This window comes from Parasteatoda tepidariorum, chromosome 2, assembly GCF_982258835.1.
Source record: "Parasteatoda tepidariorum strain Cologne lab strain chromosome 2, Ptep-v5.0, whole genome shotgun sequence".
NCBI classification, from domain to species: Eukaryota; Metazoa; Arthropoda; class Arachnida; order Araneae; family Theridiidae; genus Parasteatoda; species Parasteatoda tepidariorum.
The window spans coordinates 68,574,287-68,600,394 of record NC_141756.1 but is presented as its reverse complement, the minus strand read 5'-3'; the positions used below and the strand labels follow the sequence as shown (position 1 = coordinate 68,600,394).

General features: G+C 29.1%; 1 protein-coding gene across 6 annotated transcripts in view; it reads left to right on the top strand.

Moving 5' to 3' along the window:
• LOC107451346 (latrophilin Cirl) overlaps positions 1–26,108 on the top strand; it is a 266,378-nt gene that overhangs the window by 191,564 nt on the left and 48,706 nt on the right. For all 6 annotated transcript variants that reach the window (XM_087157480.1, XM_087157483.1, XM_087157479.1 and 3 more), the window contains exons 12-14: positions 5,479–5,528; positions 12,457–12,568; positions 20,005–20,114. In XM_087157480.1, the coding sequence (XP_087013606.1) occupies positions 5,479–5,528; positions 12,457–12,568; positions 20,005–20,114 (272 nt within the window). The remainder of the gene's footprint in view (positions 1–5,478; positions 5,529–12,456; positions 12,569–20,004; positions 20,115–26,108) is intronic.

The window sequence follows — 26,108 nt, the reverse complement described above, 5'->3', positions numbered from 1 at the left end:
ATGTTACATAGAATTTTTTATTTCATTCCGTCATAAATATATTTAAGTGATTGATTGAAATGTAAATAATTTTTCTGACATTGTTTGTATTATAGAATAAATCATTATCCAAAATGATTTAATAACAGAAAAAAAAAAAGCAAACATGAAGCTATAAAGAATGATGAAACAATCGAAGATAACTTTAAGGAATTGAAAAAAGTTTTTCAATTTTTTCATGGTTATCTCAAAGTTAAATACGAATATAAATCAATAAACAATCACCTATCCAACTAAAAAGTAAATCATTAAATTAAGTTCTGTATAATTCTATACTTTTTATTGAAATAAATACCATTTACCTGCGATGTCACTTAAAACATGTAAAAAATGGATTAAAAATTGTAATAATTTGCCCTTATTTCTAGTTAAGCTACAAATTATCCTAAATTTTTAAAATAGAATAGATTAAAATTCTGAGTAATTTGACCGTGTTTCTTGATGAACTATTTAATAAATAATTGTCCTAAATTTTCAAAATTAAATTTTTACTTTTAATTATATGTATGATACTGGAAACTAGTGTTAATAAATTTCTTGCAATTCCTTTTTAAATGTTTAATAAATTTAAAAAAATAATAAAAAAAAGACGTGTTTTTCTTAAAATAAAACAAATACAAATCTCTGACTCATACCAATTAATCCTTTTTTGAAAGATTATTGTTTTGATTTTATCTTAAATATCTGAAAGATTAATAAAAATAGGAATAATTATTGCACTGCTAGTTGAGTGATTGAATAAATGATTGCGCGAAATTTATTCATCAAATAGAGTCGTAAAATTTTTTTTCTTCCTTACGATTCCATCTTAAATATTTGAAAAAAGCGATTAAACATTTATGATTTATTGCCTTCTACTCATCTCTAAGTCATGTCTTTTAAGATATTCATCTTTAAAATAACGCGAAGTGATTTTAAAATGTTCGATATCATCCAATCTAAATTTCTCTCTGTCTGCTGATTGCTCTACAATTCAATTACACATAACATTGATATTTCTGATTGATAACCTACTACTCAACAAAAAGAATTTTCGGGAGTAAAACTCATTTCCATTCAATATCCTTCCCACACCATAACACTCCCTCTATAATACTCATTTTCCTGTACCATTTAGAAATGGTGAGGGGGTGTACCAGTCCTGGATAATATCGAATTCAAATTATCACTCAATCTTACGGGGGCTACACGCTGTTACATAATCACCGTTCTACGATGTCGATGAAAAAGAGAAATCGATTAATCGGTTTAGTTGCTCCACGATAAAAGAGAATGGGGGGTTGAGGGGAAAGAATCTGTGACAGAAAACAGGCGTGGAGTTCGTTTCTAAGAAGGCAATGTCCACCATTGTCTTGGTACATTTTACCAGTGTCGGTAATTGCTCTGTCCTTGCGCTTTTATAACAATTTGGCTTGGTCGAAAATGTATCAGGTATCTTTTCCTTCGATATTTGGGTATGGAAACAAGGTTTGTGTTCGATCAGTTTTTGCAATAAATGGATACAAGCTTACAATTTGCTGTGTTTCTGTGTTGTTTTCCCCTTTTCTTCTGACCTTTAGGTCTTTCTTCATTTGAAGAATTGAGGTCATCGGAAATTATTTTTAATTATTTATGTGTTTTGTTAAGTTATAATAGATCAACTGGATAAAATTTATCTATTGTGAAGTTAAATTCTGGATTTGTTTTTTATTTTTTGGATTTTATCTTAAAAAAAATTTGATTGATTTGAATACAACGTGTCCTGTTAACCCAAGTATATTTTCACTCTTTAATTAAGTATATTTTAATTAAATTTGGCCAAGTATATTTTAACGTATGTTTTAAGTAAATTTGACCAAGCATATTTTAACGCTAAAAATGAAAAGAAAGAGGAATGTTTGCACATTAAGGGTAACAAATGAATGTTTTAGCTATAGGTAAAGACAATGAATCTTATTTGAAATCTAATTTCTATTGAGTTAGCTGACATGAAAGACATTAAATTAAAGTCGACTGTTTGAATAACCTTCTTTTAATCCCTCATTTGTTTTCCCTGCAATCAAACCGATTTTAATATTTTTAAATTTTCTTTTTTAATGATTTGGTAGAGTTTAATAGCGTTTTTTTAAATTTTCTGATCATGGATATGAATTTGCGACCACTCACGAGTATACTATTTGACTTCAATTTTGACATGGATTTTTAAGAGTAGTGATTTCGGAGCCCACCCATATAGCTTAAACTTTATTTTTATATCCCATATAGTTTAAACTTTTTCCGAGGGACATTTTTTTCTTTTTGTTTTGGCGAGAAATAAAATTAAAAAAAAAAAGTTTTTTTAAAATTTTTTTTATGGCTTTTATCCTATTAAACGAAACAAAAACGCCACAAAATTAATAACTGAGCAAAAAAGTTTTTTTTTATTCTCAAATTGTAGTAAAGGAATAATTATTTTTTAAAACCTTGACTTTTAATAAAACAAATTTTTTTTTCTTTATTTTTTTAATAAAAATGATTGAGAAAAACCAAGTTGTTAAATCACCCCTTTCAAATTTTCCGTTGATTTTGATCCGTTATTTTTAAAAAAAATTTATATTTTAAAAGTTTTTGGTTTTCCAAAGCTTGGATGATTCAGCAAAAGATATTTTTTCTTAAATCAATTTTTTTTTTATCCGCAAAATTTTATATATTTTTTTAAACCAATGCGTGCTTTATTTTATTTCGAATCAATAATGAAAGGTGACTGTTTTAAATTAAAAAATTATAGACATAATTACAGTAAAGTATTTTTATTTCCTGTTGGCTTACAGCTATACCAAATAGCCCCTTAGCGTTCTTTACTTTAAAAGTTTATTTTTTAGACCGTTTTCAAGTTTTAAAAAATAGCTGAGGTTTATTGAAGAAAGAAAAGGAAGAAAAAAAATCCCATTTAAACGGAAGTCGAAAGAAAAGCTATAAATTACAGGATTAATTTTAAAAACAGAAGAAAACTATGATATATATATATATATATATAAAAAGGCCTACTCATTCAATTCTACAGGTGAAAAACTTCGTTTCTACTGTCTAACATTTCACAGAAATCGCTGTAGCGATTCTTATAAATCCCCCAGGAAGAAAAAGAAAGGAAAATCGTCAGCGACGTAATTCAGCTAACTACATTTCATTTTTCGCAATATTCTCTTGTGTTTCTTTTCTTTTCCGCTAGAAATTTTCTTGGAGTTTCGCCATTTCTTTTCCAAAACCGGAAATCGAAAAGGAAAAACTAGGATTTAGGTAAAAAATAGAAGAGAAAAAAATGACAGTGATACGATTTATAATTTTTATATTTTCTTTCTGAAAATCGTGCTTTGTAAAGTATGCCTTATTGTGAGAATTAGAGTTGAGATTATCTTCACGCATAAAAATATCGTCTGGTTTTCTTAAATAAAAATATCGTCTGGTTTTCCTAAATAAAAATATCGTCTGGTTTTCTTAAATAAAAATATAGTCTGGTTTTCTTAAATAAAAATAACTCTACGATTGTATTTTTAGCCTTTCTAACGAGAATGTTAAAAATATTTTTAAAAAAATTCATTAAACTTTTTTAAAAAAAATTTATGATTACGATGAAGTTTTGCCATTATTTTTAAAAGCCGGAAAGCAAAAATCTAGAACTTAGGTTTAAAAAAAAAGGTAATCATACGATTAATGATATTTATTTGCTTTCAGAAAATCGTGTTTTGTTAAGTATGCTTAATATGAGAAATAGTTATATTCACGAATAAGAATATCTTCTTTTTTCTTTAATGAGAAAACCTCTACAATTGTATTTTTAGCAGTAATAGTGTTTGAAATATTATTATTTTTACATTATTATAGTTAGAAAGATTGTTAAAGTATTTTCTTTCAGAAAAAATAGCTTTGTAAAGTTTGCTTTATTATAAGAATCAAAACTGGATTATCTTTATGCCTAAAAATATCACTTGCTTTCTTAAATAAAAACGATTGTATTTTTAGCATTTCTTACAAGAATTGTGTCAAAAATATTTTGAAAGGAATTCAAACACTTGAAATAATATTTTTTAATGAATGATTAATTACAATTAATTTTGGGTCTAAACATGCGAATCAATTTTCTCATATTTTGTTGAATCGTATTAAAAACAAATTATCATATTTATGAATCCTTCTTACAAATGCGGAAAATTTATCATTTGAAAACTCGATTGACATTTTTATTTATTTATTTATATACAGTGCGATCATTTTAAACTTATGTTTAGAAATAAATAATTATTGTTTTTGCAAAATTCTATTCATAGTTTGTGAGTAAGTTGGCATTGGAGATTTTAAAAAAATTGTCGTGAAAGTTCGTTTTTTAAACTTAGAAGTTTCTGTTTACAATATTTATTTGCAGTATTTACAATTGTTTGCAGTGTAATATAATTTATTGCGTTCAAACTTTTGTTGATAAATAAATAATTATTGTTCCTTAAAATTTTGAAAAATTCTTTCATTCCTTGTGTGTAAATTAGCAAATTAAAATATTTGGAAATTTAAGTTATTAAAATAAATATAAGCGTTCGTTTAAAAACTTCGAAGTTTCTTCTTTTCTTGTTTACATTGTAGCTTATTTTATTGCCATTGTTTAAATCTGGGCATCAGAGGGGGGGGGGGCGATTCTATTCTGCGAACTTCTAGAACTTATCGAATTTCTTTGCTCAGCTGGGTGGAAGAATTATTATTAGAAAAAAAAAGAAGTATTAACTGGCTTACGAATTGTAATGGTCAACAGCTCTGTTTTTAAATCTTAAAAAACTTTTTTCAACTTTTTTTTTCTTCAATTTTTATAGCTGTAAAAATGTACGGATGAAGAATAAAGACTACGAAATAAAAAAAATAATAATAAAAGACGAGAGGTGTTAAGGGGTGGCAGACGAAAAAAAAAAACTGTAATAACTGTTCAGTTTTTGATATACGAGGTGACAGAAATGGCCCTGTAGGGGCCGACGGAGAAAGAGTGGCGGTAAAAATTATTTCACTCCTACAGACATCAATGAGTCGGAGATTTGAAGTTAATCTTTCAGCTCATGTCATTAAAAAAAATGAATCTTTTTTTCTTCTTCTTCTTTCCGCCATTTTTATTTGGAAAAGTTATTGTCGTTTGCTGGATTTAAGAAAACGATGGCTTTATTCTACTGAGAATTAAATTTTTCAACCTTTTGTTGGCAACAGTTAGTAAATGGAGTGTTACTTGATTAGTGTTTTGTGATAGATTGTTTTTTTTTTTTAATTTTATTTATTTAGTTTTACTAAAGTTTTGAATTATATCTGTCGTTAAAAAGTTTATCACATTCTAGTTTCCATTATTTTCATATTATAATTTTTATTACACGTATTGCTTAAAGTTTAATTTATGTATTTAAGTTGTAGTTTAATGAACTTTTTTTTTAAATTTTTGACCTTGTTCTTTTCTAGATTGAAAATGTATCCAATCCATTGTGCGTGTTTTGGGATTATCAAACAAGGTAAGCTTAGTTTAAAAATTGTTAGTATGCTTATTATTTGTTAATATTATTTGATTTATTTAATTTATTAACTATATTTTTTAGGAACTATTATGTTCGATTTTATTGTCAGTTTACAATGAGCAGTGTAATTATTACATAAAATAAAACGATCATTTGGTTTCGCTTATTGTTAGCAATATAGTATAAAACTAAAAATATTTGTTACTTACATCCATTAAGAATTTTAAACAAATACTTAATTATTTAGGATTTGATATTTTTGGAAAATTGATTTAATGCATACACCATTTAAATACACCTTTACTAGAACTTTTCTTTTTAATTATATTTTTTTATATAAATTCTGAGACCGTACATATATGTTATAGCACAAACAGACACCATTTTAAAATCGTCTTAAAAGAAGTGATAAGATAATACACTAGGAGGTTGCAATTTTTTTAAAAACTATCAAAGTCAGACGAATTATTGTCAAAAGCGATTTAAAAAAAAGGAAACCATCTGTCAGGTTACATTGCCTTTCAGCTTCATAATTAAATAATCAGGTTTTTGAGAATTTTTATCCTTACTTTACTCTGATCGACTATGATAATCATTCATTACAAGTTGATAAAGGTAAGCCGTGGTGGTTATGGGGATAGCCCCCTAATGAGGTGATCCAGGTTCGATTCCGGTGATGGCTGGTCGATACAAATTCTGTACTCGGTTCGCATCGACTATAGTGCTGACGTAAAATATTCTCAGTGGTAGACGGATCATGGGTTAGAGTCCCCTTGCTGTCAGATTTACCGAGGGATATTTTCGTGGTTTTCCGCTTTATGTAACGCAAATACGGGTATTATTCTTCAAATAGTCCTCAACGGTGACAAAATTTCTCCCAATACTACATTCAGGAGTTTCCTTGTTCTATGAATTGGGTTCAAAATTACAAGTTGAACATTGGTAGTTGTAAACTGAAAATCGGGTCAACTGTTCAACGACGGTTATAAAATAAAATTAAAAAGAAAGCTAATGTTTTTTTCCCCCTAACTTTTATCGGGTTCATATTTTTTTAATTTCATTTTTTGCGATGCATCTGAAATGTGTGTATATTAAGCTATTATAATAAAATATGTGTATATTTCATAAATTAAAAATAAGATCTCTTTTGACCAAGTGGGGTCACGATCTCTTTCTTAAATCACTTTTATTCTTAAGAGCCACTAGTACAGCTATTTCGTCTAACTCATTAAACGATTAATTCAGATAAGTATTTTGGAAACGATGCTACAATAATTTTTTCCCCTCTAATTGTCTTAGAACAAATTATTTAAACTTTTTTCCCCGTCTTATTTAATTCTTATAACATGTATGCGACAATTTTCTGAAATATTACTAATAAATTTATTTGCAAATATGATTATAAGGGGATAAAGATAAGTATGTTAATGAGAAAATTGTTTTGTCTTTTTATTTATTTATTTCCGAAATATGCTATGAAATGAAAGGATCTTAATTTAGGATTCAATCTAATTCAGGTATAGATTCGCAAATGAACGGAATTCGTAAAAAACGAGATTAACTAATTGCATTATTTCCGGTAAGATTTTGTGAGGAAATCGTTATTGACTGTAATAAAAGGTGAAATGGTGCAAGTCTGATAACGTTATTTTTCTGAATCCTATAATGAATGTCCTTTTTGCAGAAAACGATTTGTCGTTATTATGTATTTTTAATTGTAATAATTATTAAGCTACGTATGAAAAAGAATTATTCAATTTTTAATTACTAATACCGTTTTCTTATAACAAGCATTAAAAATTAATGTTTGTCAATTTTTTAGTAATTACTTAGTTTGTTACAGTTAAAATTTAATTTCGGTAAGAGGATTAAGAGATGTGCTATTTGCGTACAATCAGTATGTGTTTAAATTTTTTATATCAGTGAATTAACTATTATTTTTCAATTTCGTACAAATAGTCGTTTCAAAACGAACTTTCATTTCATAGAATTTCTAAGCGAATTAATCTTCTTACTGAATCAGATGAATATCAGATTTAAAAAAAATTCCCTTTAGTATTAAATTAAACAACATATTTTAATAAATAATATGTTAAATAATCAGCTTAAGCTAATATTCAAATTTATCTAAAGGACAAATAAAACGATACAGGCGTTAAAGTAACTTAAATTCTACCTATTTAATAAAATTAAACGTACTTATATCAAATTAAAATTTTTTCTTCAAATCTTTGTGTAATTTAATCTAATAAGTATAAACGGAGTTCGTAGTTGTCCTAACGTTCCTGATAAAAATATTGTCTCCTTATTCGTCCTGATTTTAAGCTTCTTGTCCTGATATTCTTGATTTTTGGCTGTGTTCAGAATATCTCAGTTTCTAAGCAATAGCGGATTTAAAAAAAAAAAATACATTAGAAGAATCAAAAGAATTGGATTCCTAATTCAACATCCATTTGTTTTAATTAACAATGCTAGTAGAAATCGCAAAATTCGATAGTTACAATTTACGGACTGTCTACTAATTACATTCAGGTATATAGCCTGAATCACAGGTTTCATTGTTTGAAACTTTATGGAAATTACGCTATTTTATTGCACAATAATTTTATTTCATCAAATTTTTATGGTGATGAATTCAAGTGTCATACGCTGATTTATTATTTTAAGCTAATGCAGTAACAAATCTTGTAGTGCGGAGTTTTGTAGTTGCGTAATTATTGATTCGTCTCTTTCATGAGATTTTAAAAATTATCGATTTCAATTTGCTATTATCATATCATAAAATTTTTAAATTACGAATTGAGGAATCATCCAACAAATAAAGTATTTTTAAAATTACGAAATGTATATTTTATAATTCTTTTGTAATAAAATTTCCTTTTATTACACTTAAGTAGAGCATTTTATAAATTTTTTAGTTTACCGTTTGCAAAAGTAATCTGATATATGTATACAGTTCAAAAAAAAGAAAGAAAAAAAAATTCGTGATTTTGGCCAGAGTTTTTCTCTGGCTTACTACGAAGCCTGTAAGTTAATGAAATCTAATAAGACTTTTTGTGTAAAGAGCGTTCAAGTTATAAATTTGAATTTATGAATTATGTTTAAACTTAATTTACATGTGCTGCTGTTTTTTTTTTTTTAACAAAACTTTCAATACGGAAGTTATTTATTACGCCAAACCTAATACTGTCGAGCTCGTTTATTACAGGCCCTGATTTAGCGATATCCCAAGTTTAAGTAGAGAATTTTTAATGAATGGTCGGTTTAAAGTTAAAAAAAACTTTTATGAAACCCGGTTATTACGATCGTAACTCTGCTTTAACGAGGAATTTTTTTATGAACTTCGTGAAACTTATTTAATTGAAGTCACCAAAAAAAAAAAAAAAAAAAAAAAAAAAAAAGATTTTGACTGAGTTTAAAAATTCTGAAGGATTTAAATCAAATTCTTTCTGTTCAAAATTATAAAAAATCGTATGTTTATAAGCAATATATGAAAACGATGTCAAGTAAGCATTAAAATGTCGTAATAAATATATCTTAAAAAAAGTAATACATAAAAACATCTTGAAAGGAATTGTGCAACTGCAATAACCATCAAAAGGTGTTGCTAATAGAAATCGATCGTTAAAAATATAGTTTTGATTACGTTAATTTGGCATTTGAAATTATTGGTAGAGAAAAGTGTAGAAGTACTTCGTAAACAAACCATTCATTACAGAAAGGGGGGGGGGAAATCTTAACATTCCTTTATTTCCTATATTAAGTATATGAAATGTATACAATTATTTCCATAAAAGTAGAAATGCAAGTTTTTTTTTTTTTTTTTTTTTTTTTGTCGTCGTATGAACGAAATATTTTAACATTGAATAGATTAAGAATGTACTGGGACTGCTATGAAACGACGAAATGAATGAAAAAGATGTATAAATAAAAGAGATGTATAAATGAAAAAGAAGTATATTTTATAATTTTATAACCGTCGTTGAACAGCTGACCCAATTTTTGGGTTTACGACTACTAACGTCAACTCCATAGCCTTGTAATTTTAAACCCAATCCAGAAGGCAAGGAAACTCCTGGATCAAACAGTGGGAGAAATTTGCCTTCGTGGACAACTTCTTGATGGAACAAACCCGCATTTGCGATACATGGAGAGGGAAATCACGAAAACCTTCTACGTTAGCCTGGCGGCAAGGGGACCCATGATCCGTCTACCACTGAGGTCGGCGAACCGGGTGGGGAATTCGTATCGGCCAGCCATCGCTGGGATTCGAACCCGGTTCACCTCATTGGAAGCCGAGTGCTCTATACCCTAAGCATCCACGGCTCGAAAAAGACGTATAAATAAAAAAGACGCATAAATGAAGCTATACTGTACTACCGATCATCTCCTTAGAAGGTATGAAATCAAGATGATTGGTTTAGTGGTTATCCGTGACGTGCCAAACGTGTTTTACGTCGAACTAAAAATTGCTGAAGTTCATTCATAAAAATAAAAAGAAATCCTCAGACGTTATTTTAATTAGCAAATATAAAAATTTTTTAAACTGAAGTCGCTTTTATACACACACCCTCTAGTTCGTTTTTTATCATTATAGTTTGATGTTTGCTAATTTCTGCCGATTCTAGTTAATGAGCAAATTATAAATACTCTTATCAATTATTTCGACTGTATTTTCAATATTAATCTCCAATATTAATTATAACACGCAAGCTTACTTTTTAATATTTTATGATCTTAACACAAAACATATATCCACTCTACCCCTGTGGGAAAAAATGACCCTCTAAAACTACAATGTTGCATTTCACAAAGCATGACGACGCATCACGGTTATTGATATGTTCCTGACAGCTAGTCAAATGATGTGAGAAAAAAGTTACAGTTAACTTTCAGAAAACAACAGAGGAGAAACCTTCGCAGTTTCGATGAAAACACTCAATTTCTCTGAGGCGAATGTCAAAGTAATACGTGATTTGGATTTTGAATCCATGGAATTTTTTTCAATGCTCTTTGCCTATTTTTATTGAATTATGCATATTTTCGAAGGGAAATTCCTTTTTTCTTTTTATGAAAATGTCAATAATCAAAGGGAATTTCGGGGGAAAAACCACTCCAAAAGCGCCAAAATCATTCCGATTTTCGAGAAAGTCAAAATATTATTTTAGCGTAACTTCTTGTCAATTCCAGATTCTTTGTATTTCAAATAAATGGGATTTATTCGAAAAACGACAGCGAAACTCAAAGAATGTAAACTATTTCTATAAGCAAATAAAAATAAATTTTTAGAATCATAAGGATTTTCAATGCATTTGAAAAATGTCATTGCTTAAAAGAAAAAAATATGTATAGTGAAGCGAAATGTTAGGATAATTTCCTAATTTTGATCTCATAATCAATCATCAATCACGTGAAAAATATGAAATGTGGCATAAATTGTAGTTTTAATACTTTTCAAAATTATAATAGCTATCTCTCTTGGACTTAATAATTTTAAGTCAATATTTACTGAAATAGTAAAATAAAATACAGCATTTGAAGAAATATAACTTATAATATGAAATAAGTTTTTTTTTCTTAATTTTTTTTTCTTGATGTTTTCAAAAACATTTAGGTCTGACGGATATGCTTTTTTCAGGTCGCATGATTCCCAGGGCATCTCAGTAACTGCCTCTCAATTTATTTATTTAATTTACACCACGATATCGAATTCGTTCGTAATATCGTATTGCCGATTCTATGCCTATTGCCGAATCACGCTGTATTGCCGATTCTATAGCATGTGTGTTATTCAGTTTCTAATTCGTTTACTTCACAATCGTATTATCTACTGCATGCCATCTTATAGTATCAAACCTTGCTAGTACAAAGGTTATAACTAAATTTAAAATGCCTCAAATAAAAGTAATTTTCATATGTATCTGATATTACTTTTTTGTTAGCTTTTTCATACCAAGGGCTATTTATGACTCCATTTAATTTTAAAATGTCTTTCAATTTAATAGTGAGATACGTTAAGATACATTTGTGATGCATTATTGTTAAGAAAAATTGGGAGCACTAAGAGCGTCTCAATTTTTTCAAATAACATCGAAGTGCGCCTTTCGTTTGACAAGAGAGCACCGCAAAGGAAAAAGTTTCCCCAGATAGATGATAGCACCACTCATTCGTGATCCCTTTTCTTCAATTTAGATATAGATCTGAAGGAGAAGGTAATTTTTTCCTGATTTCTGTACCCAGGGTACTTACTGCTCAGCGATCGACAACGACACACAGGATTTTAAATTCCACAGATTATACGAGCTCGTATATCTTATGTATTATTAGGTGGATCTTGAGGAGTAGAAGATTGAACCCCGCCTCCTCTGGACCGGAGTCTGATTCTTTCTACACTGTTCTGCCACGGGCCGACATCGATTTTCAAATCCAGCGGCTTTTAACGACCAGCTTATTTGTTTGGCATTTTTTTAAATAAAGAAAACCATCATTTCTGACTTTTTTTTAGTTCATTTAGCAAATTTTAAAGAAGTAAAAGCTTACATTATAATTGCAACCAACTGCAGCCAAGAGGAAATCCTCCATACCAAAAAAAAAAAAAAAAAAAAGATCGAGTCGTTAAAGACCGTTGGATTGTAAATTAGCGGCCGAACAAGTACAGTGAATTTATTCATTGAAATAGATTTGAACATTCATGTCGTTAGAAACATTGCTAAATTGCAATTTCTATTTGAGCTATATGCCAGTATCTAAAGTTTTAAGTTTTGAAACTGTCCATCGAATAGAAAAAAAAGATAAACCCGAAGGTCAATACAGCAATGGTCATACGTCTCTAAATTTGCATTTATTATTACTGTATTGTTAAAATATTTTTAATTTCATGTATTTTCAATACGTTGATGAAACTAACTGAATTTGTGATTTGTAGGAGTTGGTCGACTGAAGGGTGTTGGCTGAAATACACGAATCGAAGCCATACAGTGTGCCAATGCAGCCATTTAACAAATTTAGCTATTATCATGCATGTTACAGAAACACAGGTAAGTTGCTTCATATGAAAGTTCTTAACGTATCATAACCAAAAATACATTTTTAATACCTCCCTTTGAATAAGTATGCAAAAATCATTTTGGACAATGGTAATGATGAAGATGGAATTCTTATATATATATTTTTTCCTGACACTTTAAGTACAAGCTAAAATAGATTTTTTTTTTTTTTTTAAATTCTAAAAGCAGTCTTAATAGTTATTATAAAAATCTGTTAGATAGTGCAAATTATATTTGTACTAAAATATAAAAAAAGTAGTTTGAAATTTTTTTCTTTCATTCAGATTCAAAATTTTATCAATACCTGATTTCGTAAACTAAAGAAATTTCAATGAAGAATAACTGTTTATCTTAGATCTAAATAAGCGCAAATTTGAAAAATCATTGTTTGGAAGATTTTATTTTTAATGCAGAAAAAGACAGTGCTGTTTCTTGCTGTATTTCACAACCATAAATTATTTAAGTGCTAAATATAATAGTTTTACTTATTTTGAGCAAAATTTATACAAAATAATGAAAAAAGTATGATAAATTTGTTTAATAAAATTCCTGCATCAAAGTGTTAAAAACAGCGTTTTTTTAATTAATTATCGGTACAGATTAAAATACACTATGCAGCATAAAACGAAACAACTCAACTATTTTTTAACGCGGCAATGTTTTTGTTTTTCACCCTGTTACTGTAATTAATCGTTCACTCAAATAATTTATATAAATATTTACATGCAAAAGAACAATAAGCATTATCAGTGTCCAGTATTTATCATTTATACATCGTCAATTATACCACTGTTCATCTAACTTAAAGTATATATTCTTCTCTTAGTAATAAAAAATCGAAATCCTAGACCAATGAATAATTTATTGTTACTACGCTTGTTTATAAATTCATGGCTATTTTTATTTTGTTTGTTAGTTTAAAATAGATGCTTATGCTTGTGGAAACTAACGCTTCCATGTATTTCATCTTGCTATGAATAGTTCATAAGTTTGTTTTATTTGCACCTAATCTTACATCATATTTGTAATTTTCGCCCAAAGCCTTTTGGGATTTCGTTTCATTGGAACTGTTTATTTATTTTTTTTGCAAATTTTTATTTTTTGCGTATTTTATATTTTTTTCGCTTACCTGACTAGAAAAATATCATTAAATTTAATGCTATAAAATATTTAAAAAAATAAGTAAATGTATTTTAAACATGGGAAGTAATAACTCTTTCTGTTAACATTTTATCAGAAAATATTTTTTTCGATTTTTATATTCACACAATATATGATATATAGTTTTAAATTTAAATTAGAGTTAGCCTAAGGCTATAATATAAAATTTTATTTCATTTACATTATTATTATGGAATAGTTTACCAGAATAAAATATAAAATTTAAAAGCAGAAAAATCAGTTTAAGCATGAATAAGTAGAAAATGCAAGTTAAGAAATGCTTGTTTTTTTTTTTTAATTATTTATTTATTTTCCTCCCTAATTTAGTAATTTATTTTTATTAATCTAATTTTCTCTAAAATTACGTAAAACATTCAAAAACAAAAATAGATACGTTTTATTATTTTCACTTCGGTCTCAAGAATTTTTTTTTTTAAATTTGTTTATTTATTATAAATCATAATCATGCATTAGAATGTTTTAATTAAAACTATATTTTACTTAAGACTTCCAGACTAAATCTGATTTTCTAAATTTCAGTAAGATGTTTCTTAACACAGTACATGCATCTTCTAATTTGTGCGTGTATTCTAGTTTTTTAAACGATAAGCAAACATAAAAAATAAGTAAATTATCTTTTTAAACATTAATTATTTTCAAAAGTACATTTCTTTTTCATTTTTGCGCTTATTGATAAACGAATATATTAATATATTTTCTCCAAGGTATTTCTAAAGCAATTTCATTACGCGACAAATTTTCGAATGCGACGTGCTTAAATGCAACTATACAGAACTCGCTTTCAAATTATGATGAACGACTAAATAAGACGGCAGCAAAAATCTCATGTTTGTGTCGGGATAAGGGAGATTTTTCACAGCGGGTAATTACTATTTTTTCATCTTTTTTTTATCTTGTTCTTTTGTGCGAGTTGGCGGCTTTCCTTGTAAACCACGAAGAAAACTTCCAAAATAAAGCGAGGGAGTCATCACACTCTTCTCGCTTTTCTTGAGTTAATGACACTTTAATGGCACCCTCCATTAGGGTTTGCAAATTGGCACCAAGGTCACGTGGTTAGAGATAAGTCACGTGACAAGAATAGCGCCATTTTGAAAAGGAAGGGATTTCATTCATCATGAGGACAATTGTTCCTTAGGAATCAAGTTGACGAAAATTTTAATATTTGCTTTAATTTTTATGTGCTTTGTCGTCATAGAATTCCTGAATAGATTTTCAAAAAAGAATATTTTATATATTATGTATTTATTCTATTTTTGCCGTAGGTTTTAGCTTGAAACGTTTGTTGTTGCAGACGATATTAAATTCGTTTCATTCTACTCTTGCATCTCTGTTTAATGAATATAAAAGGTCATAAAAATAGAGGAAATGTCAGACGATCTTTTTTCCTTTGACTGATGATACTTCCTTTGATGATATTTCATTTCAAAAGCTGTTTTTTAACATCATTATTTTTTCGAATTTAGGGTTATTTTAAAAATAATGCTTAACATGATTATGACTTTACGAGATCAAACTAATGGAATATAAACGCAGTAATTTCCTTGCTTATGATAACAACAAACGATATTCATTTTATTTTCGCTATATTTAATTCTATACTCTTTGTTTTCTTTAATATCGTTCGTAATAATGCTTTCATTTTACGTGAAGATCCACAACTGGTAATTCTGATGCTTAAAATGATTTTTATTGTCATTTTATAATGTGTAAGTTTTAGAAACTCTTTGTTAATGCAAGAAATTTCTTTCAATAAATTTAAAGACTTTTATGTTGTCCTGCATATTACGTTTTCTTGTCCTCGTCCTTTTCTTCTTTACTTTTTGACAGTGTATTTGCTGCTATAATATAATTTCTTCTTTGTGCAAAATCATATTTTTATTTTTGGAAGTGCAATTTCTTTGCAACATAAGTTCAAGGAAAATTGTGAATGTTAGTTCACCAAATGTTTTTTTTTAATCGAGATAAAAACTCGTGTTACGGAATTAACCAGGGTTCTTTAGTCGGTAATTTTCTTCGTGTATTTACCAAAGATTACAGAATAGAATTGTTAATTTTCTCTGTGCATTAATCATGATTTCAGAATTGTATACTTCAATTTTATCAATACATTAATCTAGATTACTGAACTGTGTAGATTATTTTCTCTACATTAAGCAAGATTACGGAACAAAAGAGATATTTTTCTCTTTACATTAGTCAGTATTACGGAATAGAATTGCTAATAATTTTGAATGCCGAATTGAGAGGAGAATAAAAAAAAAGCTAGTGTTACGGAATTAACCAGGATTCTTTATTAGGTAATTTTCTTCGTGTATTTACCAAAGATCACAGAATAGAATTGTTAATTTTCTCTGTGCATTAATCATGATTTCAGAATTGTATACTTCAATTTTATCAATACATTAATCTAGATTACTGAACAGTGTAGGTAATTTTCTCTACATTAAGCAAGATTACGGAATAAAAGAGATATTTTTCTCTGTACATTAGTCAGTATTACGGAATAGAATTGCTAATAATTTTGAATGCCGAATTGAGAGGAGAATAAAAAAAAAGCTAGTGTTACGGAATTAACCAGGATTCTTTATTAGGTAATTTTCTTCGTGTATTTACCAAAGATTACAGAATAGAATTGTTAATTTTCTCTGTGCATTAATCATGATTTCAGAATTGTATACTTCAATTTTATCAATACATTAATCTAGATTACTGAACTGTGTAGATTATTTTCTCTACATTAAGCAAGATTACGGAACAAAAGAGATATTTTTCTCTTTACATTAGTCAGTATTACGGAATAGAATTGCTAATAATTTTGAATGCCGAATTGAGAGGAGAATAAAAAAAAAGCTAGTGTTACGGAATTAACCAGGATTCTTTATTAGGTAATTTTCTTCGTGTATTTACCAAAGATTACAGAATAGAATTGTTAATTTTCTCTGTGCATTAATCATGATTTCAGAATTGTATACTTCAATTTTATCAATACATTAATCTAGATTACTGAACTGTGTAGATTATTTTCTCTACATTAAGCAAGATTACGGAACAAAAGAGATATTTTTCTCTTTACATTAGTCAGTATTACGGAATAGAATTGCTAATAATTTTGAATGCCGAATTGAGAGGAGAATAAAAAAAAAGCTAGTGTTACGGAATTAACCAGGATTCTTTATTAGGTAATTTTCTTCGTGTATTTACCAAAGATTACAGAATAGAATTGTTAATTTTCTCTGTGCATTAATCATGATTTCAGAATTGTATACTTCAATTTTATCAATACATTAATCTAGATTACTGAACTGTGTAGATTATTTTCTCTACATTAAGCAAGATTACGGAACAAAAGAGATATTTTTCTCTTTACATTAGTCAGTATTACGGAATAGAATTGCTAATAATTTTGAATGCCGAATTGAGAGGAGAATAAAAAAAAAGCTAGTGTTACGGAATTAACCAGGATTCTTTATTAGGTAATTTTCTTCGTGTATTTACCAAAGATCACAGAATAGAATTGTTAATTTTCTCTGTGCATTAATCATGATTTCAGAATTGTATACTTCAATTTTATCAATACATTAATCTAGATTACTGAACTGTGTAGGTAATTTTCTCTACATTAAGCAAGATTACGGAATAAAAGAGATATTTTTCTCTGTACATTAGTCAGTATTACGGAATAGAATTGCTAATAATTTTGAATACCGAATTGAGAGGAGAATAAAAAAAAAACTAGTGTTACGGAATTAACCAGGATTCTTAATTAGGTAATTTTCTTCGTATATTTACCAAAGATCACAGAATAGAATTGTTAATTTTCTCAGTGCATTGATCATGATTTCAGAATTGTATAGTTCAATTTTATCAATGCATTAATCTAGATTACTGAACAGTGTAGGTAATTTTCTCTACATTAAGCAAGATTACGGAATAAAAGAGATATTTTTCTCTGTGCATTAGTCAGTATTACGGAATAGAATGGCTAATAATTTTGAATGCCGAATTGAGAGGAGAATTAAAAAAAAAACTCGTGTTACGGAATTAACCAGTATTCCAATTTTTTCAGTGTATTTATCAAAGATTATTGAATATTATAGTGTAATATTGTAGTTAATTTTCTCAGTGTATTGATCAGGATCACGGAACAGAATAGTTACATTTCACCAGTGTATTGCAATTAAGCGCTCGGCTTTCTTCATTCATTTTTTACTTTACAATTTTTAACTTTCCTCATTTCCTACTTTATTGTAATACTTTTAAATTTTTTTAAAGCTAAATCATTGATAATTGTGAAAAGCTAGAAGGAAACATCCGAAATCCAAATTGAAGTGCTATATTTTGCTCTTAAGTGCTATATTTTGACAACTTAGAGCACTTAATTACGATTTATAGAGATCGAGTTAAGCGACGGAAAGTTTGCTTTTTCTTAATTTTTGTACATTATTTGCTGAAAAAAAAGCAGGCAAAAGCATATTTATTTTAATAGGTAAATAAAAACCCTATTTTTCTGTTTTAATCTACGAAACCAACGGCATTTTCTCTAGAAAAAAATATCTATTGATTTGCTTTTTACTCGCATATGAAGAATCCCCCACATCAGAGATTCTCACAAAATCTCCTCTTGCAATTCGATACTTTCTCTCATCTTCAGATAACTGCAACTTTCACTACGGGCTCCATGGAATAAAATACTTCTATGGGGGCTACTCCTGAAGTCGGGAATGACATCTACCCACCATACACTTCATTTCTTCTATAAAGAGGAAAGTGTCAATAGCTCTGGAGAATAGGAAAGAGGCTACCCGATCTTTGCCGTAATACGAGAAGAAAATTCGAAATTTCTTGGAAAATGCTCCCTCATCTTTTGAAGAGAAAATCGTTTAGTCCTCCCCTTTTATATTCTACCTTTTCTTTCACCTTTTCATTTGAATTGAGGGGTGCATTTGACTTTATGGAGCTTTATTTATAAAAGTTTGCATTGCGCCTTGGACTCAGGGAAATGCTTGTAAATAAAAGGAATGGGCTTTGTTTATGTGCTATTATGGGTGTTATATGAGATTCTTTATGTATAGCCTGATGTACCTAACTCGTATTACCGAATATATTATTTTGATGCTAGTTGGATGAAAATGTTAATTCCAAAAAAAAGAAAAGAAATGATTAAGATGCATACCTGCGATGCTATTTTCTATTATTATTCTAAAGCAATTTTAAATGTTTTATATTTATTTTGAAAATAATCTATATGGAACTTTCAGCAACCTATCCGATTTACTTTATTATTACATTTTAATTTGCATTCGTTATTTCAGAGTTGTCAATTCAAGAGCATTAAGTGAAAAAATACATTTAGTTTTATTTTAGTGAATTTGAGGAGTCAGATTTAAAATGTATAGTAAAATTAGGAAGTTTTATAGACAACAGCATTTATCCAAATAACACTGCCTGTACTAATATTAAAATCAATGGTTTTCACTCTGAATAACTTCTGATCTAATGATCGAATTTTCACTCACTAATACTCGGTAGTTCGAAGTTAAAGTATGCCAATTAGTTAGTGCAAAGGATATTTTAAGTTATGAAACCAGGCAAGAGAAAGTGCTTTCTATAAAAAAACATGCTTTAATTTTTTTTTATTTATTTATTTATTTATTTATTTATTTATATTTTTTTTTTTGGTTGTTGGACGGATTACCCCATCGACCTATTGTGTCCTAGTATGTAAAAATCCAATCATTTGATCAAAACTTATTCAAGATGATTCGTTTTCCTCCCACACTGTACATTTTAAAATTAAAGCATTGAATTTTTTTATTATTTATCATTATTTTTTTTCTAGTTTAGATTTAAGGAAATATAAGCAAAATTTGAAATTCTTTTCTTTTAAATATATTTTTCTCAATTTTTTGCATTTCGAGAACGATTCAAAATTTGCTTCTTTTACATTTGATGATCTAAATTTTCTATATTCTTAAATTTCCTTTTGTTCTATCTTTCCTATATGATGTTCTTATATAAACTTTTCACCTGTCCAATATATTTATAATTTTTCATGTTTATATAATATTGGTTATATAATTACATGTTATAATCGTAGGTATAGATTTATATATATTCTGTGTCTACATATGACCATCGTATTTAAATACGATGTAATAAACTTACAATTTTTTGCAGTATTACTATTGATATTTGATGTAGTTCCTTTCGTTGTGTGTCATTAATTGTTATTTCTTTTCATTTAGGAGCAACCTCTGGCAACAGATCAAGAAACTTTAAGGATGATAATTTATATAGGATGTGCTGTCACTATGTTATTTCTGCTGATTACTCTTCTAGTTTTACAATTTATAAGGTAGGTTTATCATTTCACCTAGTTTAATATGCTGAGGAAAAAAGTAGAGCATTCGCGCTACAGCTCGTTGTAGGCCAGGGGGGATCGTGAAGGTTAGGAGTAAAGAATATACATAGAGGAAGAACTCTAGCTTTCATTGGCATAATGTAAACTACTCCCCCATAGTCAGGTGTAGTTCTTGTGTATAAAGGAAAAAACAACATTTAGGAGCATAACAATTGAAACTTGTTTGCACCCTCCTCTCCTCCTAACCAATATTGAAATGAAGAACTGTTGGGGTTTTTTTTTAATCACTGGTTTGTTCTGTATTTTTACACTATTGATAAACAGTACTGTACTATTAGGATTTTTTCTTCGAAAATATCATCCATGTTAATTAAATCTGCTAACACTTTTTGACATATAAAGAAATAATAAATGTCATGGCGGGAAGCGACATACCCACCATGCATGTAGGGTTCATAGGTGACGTACTTCCTGAATGTCACTTTGCTTCTTATGCGCATGGGCTGGATCTTAGTTCAAATGACGCTCTGCTAAATCTGAGTATGTTTGCTCATCCTGTAAAATGTTTTTCTGGTATAGCTTACCGAACAGAGCAGTTACCAGCGTTAGTTACGTATTCGAAGAGGATGGTATACGGAAGGAGAAACTTTTCACCGCGCATTCTGTTTCACCCACATAGCTATTTTAAAATTAAAAAGTAGAGAAAAAGTGAGTTTTGGCAAACATAGAGTTAGCCACAAAGTTTCAATTGTGAAAAAGAAAAAAAAAAATCAAAATGTCCAATTGCAAACAAATCATTGAAAGACAACTTTCCCATCAAGTTATCCTTTGTTATTTTCTCATAATTTGTTTTCATTTTGTTTTTTTCTTAATCCAAAAAAGATACCAGCAGAGTATGCAAGCTTTTGAAGTAGATGAAAATCGAAACACGGTTAATAAAAATAGTTAAAATAATATTTTCGGAAGAATTGACGGTGCAACAAACAAATAAAAACATGCAAATTGATTATTTTGATTTTTGTGTACGTTATCGATTTAAGATTTTGGTATTACTGTAATGCATTCACAATTCTTAACACTTTCCTGAACCGGCGTTGTTAAACAATGATTTAGAACACTGTTCCTCTATCACCGATCTAAGGTTTAATAATGATATTAGAATTAATATTGATATTAGAATTAATATTGATTTTAGAATTAATATTGATATTAGAATTAATATAAATTATATTTACATTTAAATAGATGTAGGGCTCAAAATATTTTTCATTGCAGAGAGTATTTGAATGATCAGAAGCAAACTTGTCAAAAATTTTTAAAGGCCGCACATTTATATTTGCAAGAATTATGCTAACATTCTCAATTACTGACCTTTACCGATTCGCGATAAAACTCTGAAATATTTAATCGGTTCTTCAAGTAAACTAGGTTGAAGAACACTGATGTTGAACAGAAATTCTAAAAAAAAACTGAAGTAGAAAGCATTGTGTAATATGATAAAATTGAAATTTCTTAAAAAAAGAATCAACTTGTTTTATTAAATACTGACATGTTGTTACATGCTACCCTTTAATAAGTAGGCTGTCAATAAAAAAAATCTTTTTTTTATTTTTTTATTTTTTTTTTTATGTTAGGGTAAGAAAAAACCCTTCGTATTACTTCCAAAGCATTAGGCTTCACCAAAGAAATGTTCGCTGAAAAAGAAAGTTTTTCTTCCGTTAATTGCCCATCTTTCTATTAAATGTCCACCATTGTTGTTTTTCATGATAATAGAGATGTATGGCGGGGAAGGTCTTCTAAATGGAGATTGTAGATTGGCAACCATGGATTGGGAAGACACAGGTGCTCCTCGTTTTGTTTCTAAAGAATGCTATTGATTTTTCTGATTGAATTGATGTTCCTGCCATAGTGAAGGATTCAATTATTGAAAAGGAACATGTTTTGTTCGAAGTTAGTCGAAATTTATATGGCAGCGCTGTTGCTTTGTTTCAATCGAACTGAATGATGGTTGGTAATGGAATATTTGTCTTTAGGGTTGTTTTGGTATCTCTACTAAATTCCGTTGGATGAAGGTTGTGTTTATAATAAACCAGTGTATACTCTGATTTGTGTTCGTAATATTGATTAGTATGGAAGCCTAATACTCCTTGTAAAAGTAAAGAATAATCCGGAAGCGTTCGATTTACAGCAGTTGTAGTGTACTTGTACTAGGATCTCTCAATGTATTCCATTGGAAATTATTATTACAAATCCCTTTTAACAAACGTGTCCTTTAAATACTTATTATTTTATTTTATAACCGTCGTTGTACAGCAGATCCAGTTTTAGGTTTACGGCTACTAATTTTCAACTTCGTAATCTTGTAATTTCGAACCCAATCCAGAAGACAAGGGATCAAGTTTTGGGAGAAATTTGCCTTCGTGGAGAACTTTTTGATAGAACTAACCAGCATTTGCGTATGAAGAGGAATAATACAAACACCTCCCACGATTAGCCAGATGGCAAGGAGACTCTAACCCATGATCCGTCTACCAATGAGGATATTTTACGTCAGCACTGTGGTCAGGTGTGGAATTCGTATTGACCAGCCATCGCTGAGATTCGAAAACGGTTCACCTATTTGGAAGGCGAAAGCTCTACCCCCTGAGCCACCACGGCTCAAATACTTACTATTGTAAATAATCTAATAAAAATTAGGTCTTAAACATAGCTTTTAAAAAAGTTTGGAAACCGATGATAAGCATTTTTCATGATAAACGCTCTAGGGGAATTGAGCCTGATTTGACGTTCGTCTTGAGTCACAAACACGGGTTTGTGACTAAAAAATTAATAACATTAATACAATGATAATACTATTATATCATAATATGCACAAGCGTGTTATAACACAATGCTATAATTACTGCTCCATATAATGCTGTAATTACTGCTCCAAAACAAATTTTAGGCCCTAAATGTAACCAAATGTGTTATATTTTATGCTAACTAGTAAATCTGCTGTGAAATAAATATTTTAAAGGAACTTAGCCATTTATATTTCAATTAGGATTCAATTCAATCCGGGTATATTTTACAAAACTGCTTAAAAAAGTTTTTTCTCCTATATTTTTTTATGGGATCGCGTAGTAGACAATCTTTTTGAAAGTTCTATAATATATATCCACAAAAAATTTTACCTGAAAATACTTAATTCAAAGTGAATAAAATATCTTCTCTAAGTTCAAAGCATAAACGTGATTCTTTCAACCTTTCACACAATCTTATCCAAGGAATTAGAATACTGAACTTTTCTTATCACTCAAATTTTTCCCCTTATTAAATTGTTAGGTAAGAAACTTTTTTTGCTTCACTAAGAAATCTTTTCTTCAAGATTCTGTCAGCCCACAAAACCGTATCACAGTGAGCAATTCCCATACAAAAGTTGCCAACAAATTTTCCCTTTCCGTCACTTTCTTTTTCCCCTATAGGTAACCATATTTTCTTGTCACTTCTTTAGGACTTATTTTTGGTGTTCCTTTGTGCTTCCATAACTCAGTTGCCATTTTTCTGCCGATGCAAGCGGCCACCTCGACAATGCCAGTGATTAAACATATTTCCTGGGAACAAAAAGGCCCACTGGACTCAACCAACCATGCACCACCATTCCTCTGCCCCTTCCAATAAACACCTTAAAGGGAGGGAGATGGAAAAAGAGAGCTGCAAGCAATCTATAACTATTTCTAGGTGCAGCGAGCCGCATGTGAAGGGGACTCTAGGGTGTTCTCTCCTCTTTTTCTATGTTCTAAGTCATTTAGCCTAAAGGAGTTAGAGCAAAAAGAATAGAAGAAATTCTAAGCCTTTTTCTTGCAGTCCTTTTTTCGAACTTACAGGACAGTTAAGGCATACTTCTCTGTCGCAGATTGCATGAATTGGTGGATGAAATATTTCCCTGAATAGCTAACTCCTTATTTCTTTTACTAGTAAAGCCACCTGCTTATAATCTGCTTGCTTTAACCAATTTTTTTTTAATGAAAATATTACCTTTGTTGAAATCTAGTGTCAACTATGTAAGCTTCCTACGCTGATTCGCCATTTAACCCTAGATAACTTAAATTAGTGTTAAATCTCTGTTATATCAAATGCAGCATAATATCAAACTAACAGATATGCAGCAGATATCAGCATTTATATTAAACTAACTAGAAAATAACATGAAACTAACTAGCACAACTCGAATGAATATTTTTATTGATATATAGATAACTGATGAAATTTAACGTTTAAAATTTTTCGTAATTTGTTAAAGTATTGCGATAAACATTTCGATTTTGCAATAATCCCAAAAGTCAATACTCTATTAGAGACATGTCTAGTCGTCTGGGGTTAACACAGTATCGAAGCTTGGACAATTTGCGCGATTTGAATGAGCTACAATCAGGATTTTAGTAACTTATTAAAAGTAGAGGGGTGTTCCGATGAGGGAACCCAAGTTCGAATTCCTGCGATGACTGATTGATATGAATTCTAGTCTGGCTCTCATAGACCACAGTGCTGACGTCAAATATTCTCAGTGATAGATTGATCATGGGGATCCCCCGTGTTGGTTCTATCAAAAAGTTCTCCACGAAGCCTAGTTTTTCTCAATACTCGATCCAGGAATTCCCTTGTCTTCTGGGTTGGGTTAAAAATTATAAGGCTACTGAATTGGACATAGATAGTCGTACACACAGAATTGGAACAGCAGTTCTGTGCCGTTTATAAAATAAAATACTCATGATAAACGAAATCAAGCAATCTTATGAAAAATAGAAGAAAACAATACTGTGTGTATTGGTATTCAGTACATTGAGAAGGAAAATGTATCCAACTTCTTAACGAATGAAATATTTTGCTTTATGAGGTTGCGGGATTTTTCACTTTTTCACACCAATTTCGCAATATTTAAGGTATTTTGTTTTGTTTTAACTATTTAAAGCTAAATTTAAAATTTTTATTACCGAAGAATTGCTACTATTTCAATTTTATCTCCAGAAACATTAACTTTGTAATATACTTTAACATAAAATCTAGAAAGAATCTTCTTTAACTTTGAAAACAAATTTTTATTCCAAAACTTACGCTGTTCCAAAAACCATCCATTTTTGAATAATCAAACGACGCGATCTGAGTGTTGGAAAAACTACTTTTGGGTAATGTTTGATACATATATTTTTTATGTATTATTTTACAGTACCTGCTGAAGCAATAATACCTGCGAAAATAAATAAAATAAAAAATGAAATATCACATTCCAAAAAAGATTCCACGCGATATAGCCAATAATTTTTGATACACCGCAACCACGGTTGTTGAAAAACATGGTCTGACATTTACTGTGTCGAAATGCGAAACTCTTTTTCCTTACGGTAACCTTCGATAGCAAAGCGAAAAGCTCTCTCCACTTTATCATATTTATTGTTGTCGAGAAAAGAAAAAAAAAAGTTAAAAATAACTTCCATTACCTGCATGGATGTTTCCTTTATTTAAAAAATCATCCCGGGAGAATTTATTTACTTTATTTTTTTTTTCAGAAGCACTAGCCTTATCTTTTTTGGATTGTGTTCGAACGAAGTTTTTACTCCACATTCAATTTAGAAAAGTGGTCTAAGCCTTATTTGCTTCTCTTATATAATTCTGAAATTTACTGAAGGGAATAAATAAATTCGGTTATTAGCTGATTTTGTGGTATCGATTAATCGGTGTTGAAATGTTTTTCTGTTGCTGTTCAATTACACATTTTCTTTACTTTATTTCAAGTCGAAAAAAAAAATTTTTTTTAATACCTACTATTTTTTTTAAAATTTAGTAATTGGCTTAATTTTCGGCTAACTGTTTAACTTCATTTTTCTTGATGGTACTTATTTCTTATGTATTTCAGATTTTTCCCCCCTTTAGCTGACTGTTTTATTATGAAATTTCGTGTAGGTTAATATGAATTATCTTAATTATTAAAATTTTATCGTTAGCTGG